A 13,865-nucleotide genomic window follows, 5' to 3' on the forward strand; every position below is an offset into this window, starting at 1 on the left:
TGTCCCGATTACATATACAGTAAAATTTGACTTTTACTCTATTCGGTAATTCTAAAATTAATCCCAATTTAAAACCAATAGTTTATGCCAATCCTACTACAAGTCACACTTGAGGCATACTGCAAAATTTTGAGTGTTTGGAGCTAAAGCACCGCACTTGTTTTCTAGCCTATCCCATCAAGGTGAAAGCGTTTCGTTGACACATCCGGCCCTTTCACACGTCACGGTACTAGGACAACTATTACTTTACTCTCTTGTTACGTGCTACAGCTGGCTGGAGACTTAAAATGGGCAAAGATGAGGCTAAACGTATCTATACAGACAATCGTTGTCTCTATAGGCCTCATAACCGAGAGTTGTGCTCTATTCACAATTGACAATCTTTGTCAGTATGCCTAACCACTTATTAATGTTGTGTGCTACAGCTGCCTTTAATAACTGGAAGCCAGATTCTCATGCTCCTATTTCATTAATGTTATTGGGTCATTAATAATAGGATTACAGCGTCGAAAATACTAATTAAATTTACTTTTGCTTTATTAATCAGATGTCATCAAACTAAAATTCACCATACGCCCTTAAGTCTATTGTTGAGAAGGAGAAACTAAACGGCATCAACTTCATCGAATGGCACCGCAACTTAAGACTTGTTCTTACAATGGCAAAGCGCCTGTATGTTCTCGAGGACCTGTTCCAAACGAGCCTGAAAACAACACAGCCGCTGCTCGAAAAGTCCTTGAGAAGCATAGGGATGACTCGGCTGAGGTCTCCTGTATTATGCTAGCCACCATGACTTCTGAGCTTGCTAAAGGCTTAGAAGACTTTGGTGCCTATGAGATGCTTGAGCAACTCAAGGGCATGTTCCAGAAACAAGCCCGTCAGGAACGGTTCGACACCATGAAACAACACATTAGTTGCAAGATGGCAGAAGGGTCCCCCGTCAGTGTGCATGTTCTTAAGATGAAAGGGCACATCGATCAGCTCAAGAAAATTGATTATCCCCTGCCTGATGAGATGGTAACGGATTTCATCCTCAACTCTCTCCCCAGCTCTTACGACCGGTTCGTAATGAATTTTAACATTAATGGCTGGGTGAAGACAGTGCCGGAGCCGCACAACATGCTCAAAACGGTTGAGATGAACATTTCTTTAAGGACCAATCAAGTTCTGATGATCCGATCTGCTGGTGTAAAGAAGCCTAAACCCAAGAATCAGGGTTATAAGGGAAAAAGGCAAGAAGAAGGTTACTGTTGCTGCCAAGTCTGCCACCAACACTAACAAGAAAGTTGCAAAACCACCACCGCCGCCCTTTGAGGAGCGCCAGTGCAACAGATGCAACCAAATGGAGCACTGGATGCGTAACTGTCTTGAATACCTTGCTGAGGTCAAGAAGAAGAAGGCCAATGGTGAAGGCTCTTCTCGAGGTATTTCCATATACGTTATTGAACTTTTCACTGTCTCTAGCAACACATGGGTATTTGATACCGGATGAGGTTTCCACATTGTTAATGTCTTGCAGGAGCCTGAGAAGTGGAGGAAACTGAATAAAGACAGCATGGAACTCATCGTTGGAGATGGGAAGAGAGTACCAGTTCTGGCAACTGGAGTTTTTCATTTTACTTGTCTATCTGGACTAGTTTTTCCTTTGAACGATTGTTTGTATGCTCCTGGTTTGATCAGAAACATCATTTCAATTTCGTTATTGTTTAAACAAGGTTTTAAGTATGTTTATAATGGCATGGCTATTTTTGCTTACTTAAATGATATCTTTTATTTTGAGGCTAAACCTCGAAATGGTATTTATGAAATTAATGTTCAAACTAATAATAACGTATATAATCTTTCAAAACGTATCAAATCTAGCATCAATTATACATATCTATGGCATTGCCGACTTGGTCACATAAGCAAGGCACGAGTTAAAAGACTCCAATCCGAAGGGATTCTTGAATCCACAGGACCAGACTCTTTTGACGATTGTGAATCTTGCTTAGCTGGCAAACTCGCCAAGGACTCATTCACTCATAAGAATGAATGAGCAAAAGATCTTTTAGGACTCATACATACTGATGTGTGTGGACCTTTCAGAATTATGTCTAGAAACCATGAAAGATACCTCGTTTCGTTTATCGATGATTATAGTTGATATGCTATGTGTATCTTATGAAACACAAGCATGAAACTTTTGAAAAGTTCAAAGAGTTTCAGAACGAAGTGGAAAACCAACTTGGTAAAACCATTAAGAAGCTTCGATCAGATCGAGGTGGAGAATATCTCAGCTCAGAGTTCATCACTCATCTAAAAGAGCGTGGAATTGTTTCACAGCTCACTCCACCTGGCACACCCCAACATAATGGCTTGAGCTAAAGGAGGAATCGAACTTTGCTAAACATGGTTTGATCGATGATGTGAAGAACCAACTTGCCTCACTCCTTTTGGGGTTATTCCCTTATGACCGCTGGTCGCATTGTCAATCTGGCTCCAACTAAGAAGGAAGACAAAACCCCATATGAGATATGGCATGGGCGAAAACCCAACTTGTCTTTCCTTAGAGTATGGGGATGCGATGCTTATATCACAAATGAATCTGATAATAAGCTCGATCCACGCGGCGTAAAAGTTGTTTTCGTCGGATACTATAACCAAAGCGGTTATTATTTCTTTCATCCTGATACAATCTCGATTTCTATCAAGAGGAAGGCCACTTCCTCGAGAAAGAATTTCTCGATCGAGGAACTCGAGATAACATTGTCGATCTTGAAGAAATTCAAGAACCACAAACAATTTCTGAGGAAGTTGGAGCGTCTGATCAACAAGTTGTTGTTGCTGTCAGACGTGAACACGAGCGTTCGCAGAAGTAATAGGACTCCCGTACCAAATTCTAGATACTTATGGCATCTAGATGGTCCCGAAGTCTTATTAGTTGCCGAGTCTAACGACGAACCTACTAACTAAAAGTCTGCTTTCTGGGATCCGGTATCCGAGAAAATAGCGAGATGCCATGAACGCCGAGATGCAATCCATGCATGATAACCAAGTTTGAAACTTGGTTGAGCTACCCCCTGATGGTCGGGCAGTAGGGAACAAATGGATTTTCAAGAGAAAAACCGACATGCATGGAAATGTGCAAACCTATAAAGCACGGCTAGTCGCGAAAGGTTTTACTCAAACTCAAGGCGTTGACTATGATGAAACCTTTTTGCCCGTTTCTATGACTAAGTCAATTAGGATATTACTTGCCATAGCCGCGTACTATGACTACGAGATATGGCAAATGGATGTCAAAACCGCTTTTCTTAATGGACATCTTTCTGAAGATGTTTATATGGTTCAGTCTGAAGGTTTTGTCGATCCTAAATATCCTAATAGGGTTTGCAAATTGAACAAGTCCATTTATGGACTTAAGCAAGCATCTCAAATCTGGAATCTTCACTTTGATGAGAAAATCAAAGAGTTTGGTTTTGTCAAAAATGAAGTTGAGCCTTGTGTTTACAGAAAGGCTAGTGGGAGCACTATATCATTCCTCATCTTGTATATGGATGATATACTGATCATTGGAAACAACATTCCTATGCTTAAGGAAGTTAAGAACTGGCTGGAATCTTGTTTTGCAATGAAAGATCTTGGAGAAGCCGCATACATTCTGGGAATAAAGATCTATAGAGATAGATCTCAGCGGATTCTAGGGCTAAGTCAAAGTACAAACATAGACAAGGTCATGACACGCTTCTCAATGGTTAACTCCAAGAAAGGAGCTGTTCTCATTGCTAAAAGAACCGTGTTAAGGAAATTGCAATCTCCGACAATGGACATTGAGACAAAACACATGCAAGTAATTCCATATGCTTCAGCAATTGGCTCTATCATGTACGTTATGTTATGCACTAGAAAATGACCAAAGATATGTTATCAGTGTTTGGAGGAGTGGAAGATGAGCTCACTGTAAGGTGTTGCACTGATGCTAATTTCCAGAGTGACCGAGATGTTTATCGTTCATAATCTGCTTGGATGAAGAAATTCATAGCCAACCTCGATCTGGTTTCAAGTTTAGAAAAAGGATTAACGTAATATGTGATAACACATGTGCTATTGCTTAAGCCAAAGAGCCCAATTATCATCACATGGCCAAACACATTTTTAGTTCCACTATGTACGGGAGATACTGGAACGAGGTGACATCATAATAAGCAAAGTAGACACAGATCAAAACCTAGCAGACCCGTTCACTAAGCCGATGACTCAGGACAAGCATGACCAACACATGGATGCTATCGGTCTTAGATTATCAAGTAATTTGTTTTGATTTAGTATTTGGATGTATGAACATTTAAACAGTTATACTTTTAAGTTCACTTTTGATTTAATGGTTAAATAAATGTTGAATACTATAATTGTGTTTGTTTTAATACGTTTAATCCATGAATATTGTATTCTAAATTATCCGTAGTCGGTCAGACTCGTCGGAGCGATTCTGAATTAAGACTATTCTGACTTTGGACTCAAAGGGTTGACTTCCAAACTCACAGACCTCATTATGAATGACGTTGGATGTAACTCGCATCAAATCATCTTCATGGATCTTAGTCATAAGATGCATTTGATATTGGTATGCTCATTTAGTATCCTTAGACCTGAGATACATATTAGAACTTTCGTTTACTAAATGTATTCTTTGATCAGTGTCAACCGCTGTCGCGTAACTGCCAGTCATAAAGGCATTAGTTGGGAGTATTTTGAAGTTCAGTGGGAGTTGTATGTAATCAAGATGGGATTCTGTACTCTTACATGAAATATAACAGTTAGACATCATGGCGTCTTCGTTGATTCAAACTGGTGAAGTGTGAGGCCTCACCCAAACTTACTATGTGTTTGATTGGACCACTTTGACTCGAGAACGAAAACGATAATGATTGAACGTCATATGAGATTGATCTGATCCATGTCTCATTGTTCAATTGGTGTCTTATACTGAAAGGATAGATGACAACTATTACTGTAATTTCATTATCCTGCAATAGTGTATTCCAAGAGCTTTTGGTTAATGAATTTAAAATGTCATAACCTGTTGGGGGCAGCCATGTGTAGCTAGAGCACCGCTGGCTGTCAGCGTTGAGAAACTTAACCTGAATACGTCCAAGTGGGGAGACTATTGGAAATATGGACCGGTTCGCTTAAGTCAACGTGACCGACCGGGTTGTGACCCGTGAGAGTTACACCTTGGGCAACGGACTAAAATCCGCTTAAATTGTTAACCGGTAAATGACGATATAACTATGACGAAATTATCATTTATAATCGTTATAAATGTTATAGTTTATTTACTAAATAAATAAACTTGTTCAGGCTTTAAACGAGTTGGACTTTGGCGGCCCGGTTAGGTTTTAATTATTATATACTTATATATAATAATAATAATAACAACCTAAATATGAAATAAGGACAAAAAGTAGTTCTGCCGCCACCACCAAGCTCCAAATAAAGTGGAGCTCATACCAGTTGTTGTTTTTGGGTCGTTTACGAAAAGAAATCAAAACTGACCATCTCAGTTTAAGAGCCGAACAAAACCACCACAACATAGTTAGCGCCCCCTTTTCCCGCGCCACAACTTGCTATTCCTGTTTCTTACTGCCGCTGATCGGAAACCGCCGCTGCTACCATTAAAGGTTGTCACCGCCGCTGTCCGGTTACTTGTTCGTCAACTAGCGTCGTTCGTTGTACCTTGGTGTCTCAACCAGTTATTTATTAACCGAGGTAAACTTAAATATTGTCGTTTAAATATTTACGTTTCTTTGGTTGTTTCGAATCGTACTCGTATTGTTTGTAACCGGATCCTGTACGGTTCCGTTTTATGTGATTACTCGTTTTGTATTCCGCTGCGCATTCATATATTAATGTGATTAATAATTATGAAACTTATTTAATTAAACCGGGTTTAATTGTTAAACCGTTGACTGATCACTACTGGAACCCAACAGAAAGGTATGCATCCTTTCTTTTTCCGTTCTATGTATTGCAATTTAGAATTAATTATTGGTATTACGATTTTATAACCGTATTTATAAAATGCCAATCTATCGGTATGCACTTTGAAAGTTAATGTTATTAGCGTATAGGGTTTTGGATATTGGATTTCTGTTCCATATAATTAGGTGTACGAAGTAGCTTGAATGGTTTGTCTTGTTTAAGCAGGCATAGGTTTTATGAGCGTGTTCTTTTTTAAAATGATACTCCTTAACCACTACTAAAACTAGGATTTAAACATATATAAATAAAGTCAAATATAGGTGTACACAAACTCGGTTTATTGTAATTCGTAGTGTCTATATTGGTTAAATTGTCCCAACTTAAGTCCCAAAAGATAGTGTATGGTTGTAATACTTTAATTTGATTAAGGAGCATCTTACTTCTCAACTACAAGAAGTTAGGGTATTTACGGTGTCACACCTCGACCAAAAGCGGCGGAACATGCCGGGGCGTAACTATTGATTAGACAGTAGCTCAAAATACACTAATTAAAGCGACAATAAATAATTAATTTCATTAACATTAAACACGTACACAAATTCAATAATTATAACAATTACATCATTTTTTTTGCAAGTTGAATAATATCCTAAGGTAAACTAATTTCTTCCATCTTGAACAACGTAAATTACTTGTACCTGTAGCATGTATAAAAAAAATAGAGTTAGTCAACACGAATGTTGGTGAGAATACATAAATTTTAGTTTTATATATATCTATATATATAGATAAATCACAATTCATATACAAATGATGAGTATTACAATTCTTATGAAAATGTAAACAACTAAATAGATGTGGACCCGTTCTTATTGATACGAAATCAAAGTACTTGGGTAAATATATGATCATACTAGATGAGGATAGATGAGGATGAGATACCAACCACCAAACATAATATAAACATTTAAGCACATAGAGCATAATCATAGAGCATTCAATAATCACACATAAACATATATTGAATTGTGTTTTGAATAGATGAGGAAATAAAATATAAATAAAATTGAATAAGGTATGCATGATACCCCAAAATATAAAAGATGGAAAAATGGGTATATAAACTCACCTTAACAAGAGGATTAACAAATATGAGATGGCGATAAAAAATTAAGATAGCAACGATCAAGCTCCTCGGGATATGTCGTAGTTGTTTAAAGATAATATCAATTTATAATAACAAAGTATTAACAAAACTTATAGTGACTTTGATGCTCGATTGGGTCTTACGTACAATTGTTATTTAAAATATCATTTGATTAATTATTGAAATATGTAAATAATATGAACTAGAGGGTATAAAATGGTACGACGTGACGTACCGGTTACAAATCAGTTTAAAAGAATGTCGGGGTATTTTATGGTTTAAACTAGCACTATTAATATTATTATTGTTATTATTATTATTATTATTATTTAGACCTTTAAACAAATAAAATAGATTATATGTATTATATATATATATACACACACACACTAATTACGAACATAACCTCAAAAAGACAAGAAAACATGAAGTCATGGGTTACGTTTGTCAAAATAGAGTTTATTTAGAGTTGTATTATCAATAAAAAAAATTAAGAGAAAATAATAAAAACATAAATAAATAAAATAACAAAAACCGGGCCTGGGAGGGCTCGAACCCGGCTCACATGTTTTGCGCAAACAGTGTTGGCCAACTGAGCCAGCATAGATGTTGATTAAATGGTGATCTTGTTAATTAATAAGCACCTCTGGCTTTTCTTGTTCTTCCCCAAATAATAAACCCTAGAATCCGAATTCAGTTTAATTGATCATTGTTGTTTACAACTGATTTAGGGTTATTATTTTTTGATTAAAAACGACACATAAACATGAAATAATTACTAGAGTAGATAACGAATTGAATGAGAACGACCACTTAGGCTTCTCGGCTGAAACTCGATCAATAATGGGGTGCAGACGGCTCAAAAACTTTCAATTGATATATGGTTTGGATTCGCGATGCTGAGAGGAGTGTGGGTACGAGTTTAATTGAATTTTAAACGAGTATATATAAGGATTTAGAGAGGATTTGGCCGCGGCTTGATTAGGTTGCGATTAGCTGTCCATTTGTAACAATTTACCATGTTTAGGGTGTCGGTGGACGCGGTTTTTGGTTAGGAATTGATTGGTTACATCATTTTCGTCAATTAATCCGAGATTTAGGGGCTTCAACTTAGGAAAGGAAGGGTGACGGTGGTGGTTCGACGGGGAAGGGAGAAGGAGGGAAAGAGGTTTGGTAAGTTTTGCAATTTAGTCCTTGCTCCATAGGTGTGGATCCAAAAGTGATAATAAGTTAGTTAGGGGGTATTATAACATATTGTTCATAGTTTTATTAATAAATAGTTAAACGAAATATATATCCATAAACGAGGGCGGGAATTTATTTAGTAACGACCGTCCGAATAATAAATGAGGTAAAAGGAAATAAACGGGTTGGGTTTCGGATTTGAAAAGTAACGAATGTTACATACGGAGCACAATATTAAAAGTGTGGCTTTTCTATTGTCTTTTAGAAATTAATGGAATAAATTACCAATACCTGACCCTTTATGGCTAATCCATCTTTTGGCATATTTCACACGTTATAGCATGTCTTCACAAGCACAGATAGTTTTTTTTGAACGGCCAACTAAATAACGCCGGGAACCTCGTACGCGGCCCCCATTGGCTAAAGGTAGCCCGGCCCGGCCAGTAGTCCGGACGGACGGAGCCCCTAGCGGTCCACCTGTTGAGGGATTCACCGGATAAAACCCGACCCCCATGCCCGCCAAACGGCACGACAGCGAGAAGCCAGTAAAACCGAGTGAGATCAGGACTCGAACCCTGACAAGCCATGGTCATCCCTCATATCTCCCATATGTTGTAGTGAAGTTTGATCCCCCTACCTCTCACTTGTAAAGTGAATGCTCTATCATTGAGCCACAACCAACTTATACAAACACAGATAATTAAATCCTTGATTTTGTTTACCTTAACGTTTAAGTTCAAGAAAATCAGTTGACTAGTTTTAACATAAACCCATAAATACAGGGTTTCACTTTCCTTTTTAATAGTAAAAGTTGCCTTTCTTATTAAAGTAGTTGAGAACCTTGAACTTTAAATTTGTGGATTTCCATTTTAGGAAACTTTTCGATAAAGGCATTTTCAACATCTTTATGACGGCCAATAAATTTTTGACACAAGAAAATATATAATAAAAGTTATAATTCACCACTCACACCGGTCTTCATTCACTAAAGAAAGGGTGATATTCCATGTGTGATGTTATGGTACATGATGATGGTGAGAGTGACCATGATAGTAACATTAAAGTCCGCACATACATTATACCTAAAGGTCCCAAGTTTGGAACGTGTCACTAAAACATGATGTTTTCAAACGTTAAAATTAATAATATCACAAGAGCATTCATAGTCAATCCTCCATAGCATATCTCTAATATAACTAAAACACATCAATTTTAAAATTTCTCTCCTTTAATCTAAAAAGACTTTCACATTCCATCCCCATATATATTTTCTTATTTAATTAAATAATACATTTTTATATTTCCTTTTTAATTATAACAATTAATTTTTCTTTCACCCACATCCACTCACAAATGATATTAAAAAATAGATATGGAGTCAATAGTGACACATCAAATACGAGAGATGCATTTGTTTCCCCTAAAAATATGGGGGTGGGGTATAAAGATGGGGGATGGAATGGAGTGAGTTATTAAGGTATATTGTTAAAATATGAAGGGTAGAAGATATGGGTGGGGTGGGAATGCTTAAGTTAAATACTACATCAATGGCTGCATGTAATATTGAATCACTAGGTTAGTTATCTTTATTACACATGAGTGAATGAAATATAAAGAAAATTTAATATATATGTGTATGTTATTTATTTTAATGAATTATAAATGTCATAATTACAAGAATAGACAAATAGTTTGAATAACATATAATAATTATTTGATTTTTGGTCAATAAGAATAAGAAAAAAAAAAGATAAAAATCGTTTGAATATTATACAATTTGTATATTGTGGAGGTTAACAATTGAATATAATTTTGGTTGTATACTTGAAGAGAGTGCATATTTATATATGTTAAGTAAAAAAAATCTAACACAATTAATACTAAGATGGAGTTGGTAAACATCTTTAGTTTGAAACATAAGATATTGGATTCAAGACCTATAGTTGAATGTTATATGCGCAATAAATATTCCTTTAATAATATATAGCTAGATTGATGTTACATACGCCTTTGTGACAATTCTTACATTTTGAGAGTTTAGCGGGGTGTTTTTAACTTGACATATGTATTATAAATGCTTAAAGATGGATGATGGTGGGTTCTTAATTAAAAAAATCAATTTACTTCACACATTATGACCATTTTACATAATACAAATAATTTTCACATCTTTGGAATTTTTTCATATATATTCTTAGGTCTTTTATGAAATAAATTAGTGATTTAGAAGATATTATACTACCCAAAAATATAGGAAAACAAGAATATATATATAAAAAGAAAAATGTTTAGGGTGGAGTTTAGGTAAACAGTGTTACAGTATACATATATAAGGCAATCGGACCTGTGAAATCATATGCCCAAATAACTGTTTTGAATGTTTTAGGTTTCAAAAATTTCAGTCGGGTTCTGCTCTAGTGTATCTTTTTTAAAAGTAGTGTACTATTCTATTCATCACGTGTCTAATTTACAAATTTATATACAACGATCACATATACATAACCACCAAACCGTATAGTGCTCCACACAATGTCACCTTGTCATTTGATTACACCTAAAATTTAAATCAAGACTCATATTTACAATATTGTATTCATGGATCCACCCATCATCAATGAGACCTCCTTCTCAGCAGCCAATCCCTCATCTTACACTTTAACCGCTATCTGGCCCTTTTCTTCCGTCAATGGCGGTAAAACTGAGACCACGGTGATGGAAGATGGCGGATGCAGTGGCTGGAAGCAGAAGGTCGCCAATATTGAAGACAATTGCTCAAAGATTGTGTCAACTAGCAGCCTCAATGATTTGGTACTTTCTAATATGTGTGCTCAGTAGTTAGTTTTTTGACGTGTATTTTTTTGTGATGACTTAAAATTTTATTTGATTGTTGGGATTATACATTTATACTTATTGCATTGAAATCAGAAGTATTTATGAATTTGGCAGAATAAATTGCATGGTAAACGAGTAAAGATATCCAGGTCAAATGATGAATCGGTCTGAACCACCTAAAGACTATATTCATGTTAGAGCAAGAAGAGGTGAAGCCACTGACAGCCATAGTCTTGCAGAAAGAGTAATGAATGTTCTTGAACTCTTTTAATCCCTTTAATTTTTTAATTCCCGTGAATTTAACAGGGTCTAACGCATTAAACTCGTTTGTTTTTTCAGGCTAGGAGAGAAAAGATTAGCGTGAGAATGAAAATCTTGCAAGATTTGGTTCCGGGATGCAACAAGGTGTGCATAGGATGATGAAAATCACTAAGATATTCGTTTTGACTGAGAAAATTAACAAACTAGCATTGACTTTCTAAAATTTCAAATCAACCAGAATGCGACAAATGTCTTTTGGTTTTACGTAACGTAACAAGTTTAAATCTAGCACAAGAGATTGGACCCGATTGGATCTGAAAGACATGCCAAGATAAGGGCCCTGCAAATTAAAAAATTATTCTTTAAAATTAAAACGCTACACATGAGATTAAAAATGTTGCAGTAGATTTTCCTCCGTTGCACAAGATTCTATGCCAGGGTCTAATTTGTTGACACTCTTGTGATTGATAGAAATTATTAGAAGTTAAAAATTAAAACTCAACTGTTACTTTTGTATTTTAAAAAAGTCAAGTTTATTTTGTTAATATCCTTGGTCAAATTGCCTATTTTTGTTACTTTTCATTTTTTTTTAAAGTTATCGATTTTGGTATTACAATGGCAGGTTATAGGAAAAGCACCTGTTCTTGATGAAATAATTAACTACATCCAAGCATTGCAACATCAAGTTGAGGTGATTCCTTTTCCTAAATTAGTGGAAGTGTTGTATGGTAATTGGTGATGAATTTGACACCATACCGAATGTATTTTTATGTTGTAGTTCTTGTCGATGGAGCTTGAAGCTGTAAATACTAGGATGAACTCGCAAGTAGAAGGGGTTCCTTTGAAAGATGTAAGTTTTGTTTGTGAATTTGCTAAGAACTTACTGCTAAATTTGGTTTGTCTAATTGAAAATTATATTCTAAAAAGTGGGATGGTATAAAAATGATTAATCGAGCGGTGGGGAGGGGACTAGCGCCTAATCGTGATTAATCAAGATTAACCCGCATTAATCGGCACAAAGTCGAGATATTTACAACCATGCATGTAAATAAATAGAAAAACAAAAGGCTGTTGTTGCAATATATCTTCTGGTACAACCCATTTATCTGGATTACTAGATAATACAAGTTCTTATTAAGGGGGTGTTTGGCCTAGCTTTTATTTTTTGGCTTATGCTTATATCATTACACAAATAAGCTTCTTCAAATAAGCTAAAAAAACATCTTCAAATTAGCCTATATAAGCTAATAAGCTTAAGTTTAAAAAGCTAAACCAAACACCAAATTAAACTTATTTTGTAAAAAAAAAAGCTATAAGCTTTGTTAAAAAAGCTAGGCCAAACACCCTCTAACTAAGTTACACTCATATGATATATAGCACGCTCACAATTACATGTATCCTTAATATTTACAATTTTAACACCTATCGTTTTTCTTTCAACTATGCATACAAATGCATGTTCTAATCCGCAATAAGACGCCATACCCTTGTATGCAGCTTGGCGCACCACTCCTTGATGAAGCCGGGCTTTTATTTGTCAGAAACAAGACAAGTTGGACACAGTTCCCAACCTGATCGAATGGCTTCAAATGCAGTTAGGCAATAGCTTTGGGCGAACCACCTGAACCCCATATCACCCAACACCACACCCATTGTTAGCCAATCGGAAACAAGGGGACCTTAGCCGGCACACTGATTGACAAGTGTGATTGCCTGAGGTGCCTCCCTTTTATATAGAGAGAGTTAGATGTATCTTGTTGATTGATCAAGTGTACTTGAACTTGCTAAATTTAGAAAGATGTCTCATTATTGAATGTGGCATTCACAAGCTCCTATCATTCACATGCTTTACTATTTACATGGATTCGAAGTCATTGGTATGCAATCATAGATTAGACCAATGACTTAATATCCAAGTTAGATAAAGAAGTTATTGGATTTTGTAATATATTAACATTTAGATGTTTCTCTTATATCTTCTAAGTCAAAAGTGATTATGTCCACTTAACTTAGGTCGCCCAATGATATTTTGATCATGATCCGGTTATAATACGTCAATTTAATCGAATTTTATAAATTCATACGCTTTTATATGAAGCTTAATTTGGTGTTGGGATTGACGGGTGAAGACTTGGAGGTCATCGATCTCCTTGATGGGCTATATGTTGCAAATGAGTTCAAGAACAGGTTGTTAGTTTGAGCATTTTGCTTAACGATGTAAATTTCATTTCCATTTAAGGGTAAATCATTATAAGCATGGGATTGTGATCTCTTCTTGGTTCATATCCGCGGTTTGTTAAGCTACAATCACATGATAATGATTTAAGTTTTGACAGTTAAAGGCACAAGATGTACCCAACTCAAGATGCAAAGGCAGCACTTGTCGCACCACGAGGTGTTAAAAGAATGCACACCCAAGCAAAGATAATATATATACAGTAGGTATATAAATTTTTTTAAAAGGAAATTGCGGCCC

General features: G+C 35.9%; 1 protein-coding gene across 1 annotated transcript; it reads left to right on the forward strand.

Moving 5' to 3' along the window:
* The first annotated feature begins 11,285 nt into the window (after window positions 1–11,285).
* On the forward strand, window positions 11,286–12,490 carry LOC143556521 (transcription factor BHLH089-like). Its single transcript, XM_077045815.1, has 4 exons — window positions 11,286–11,372; window positions 11,468–11,533; window positions 12,012–12,080; window positions 12,168–12,490. The coding sequence occupies exons 1-4, from the start codon at window positions 11,286–11,288 to the stop codon at window positions 12,327–12,329; spliced, it is 384 nt and encodes a 127-aa protein (XP_076901930.1). The 3' UTR covers window positions 12,330–12,490.
* The last annotated feature ends 1,375 nt before the right edge of the window (window positions 12,491–13,865 follow it).

This window comes from Bidens hawaiensis, unplaced genomic scaffold (genome assembly GCF_021521415.1).
Source record: "Bidens hawaiensis isolate Kalapana, Puna unplaced genomic scaffold, B.hawaiensis_p1.1 tig00018600_1, whole genome shotgun sequence".
NCBI lineage: Eukaryota > Viridiplantae > Streptophyta > Magnoliopsida > Asterales > Asteraceae > Bidens > Bidens hawaiensis.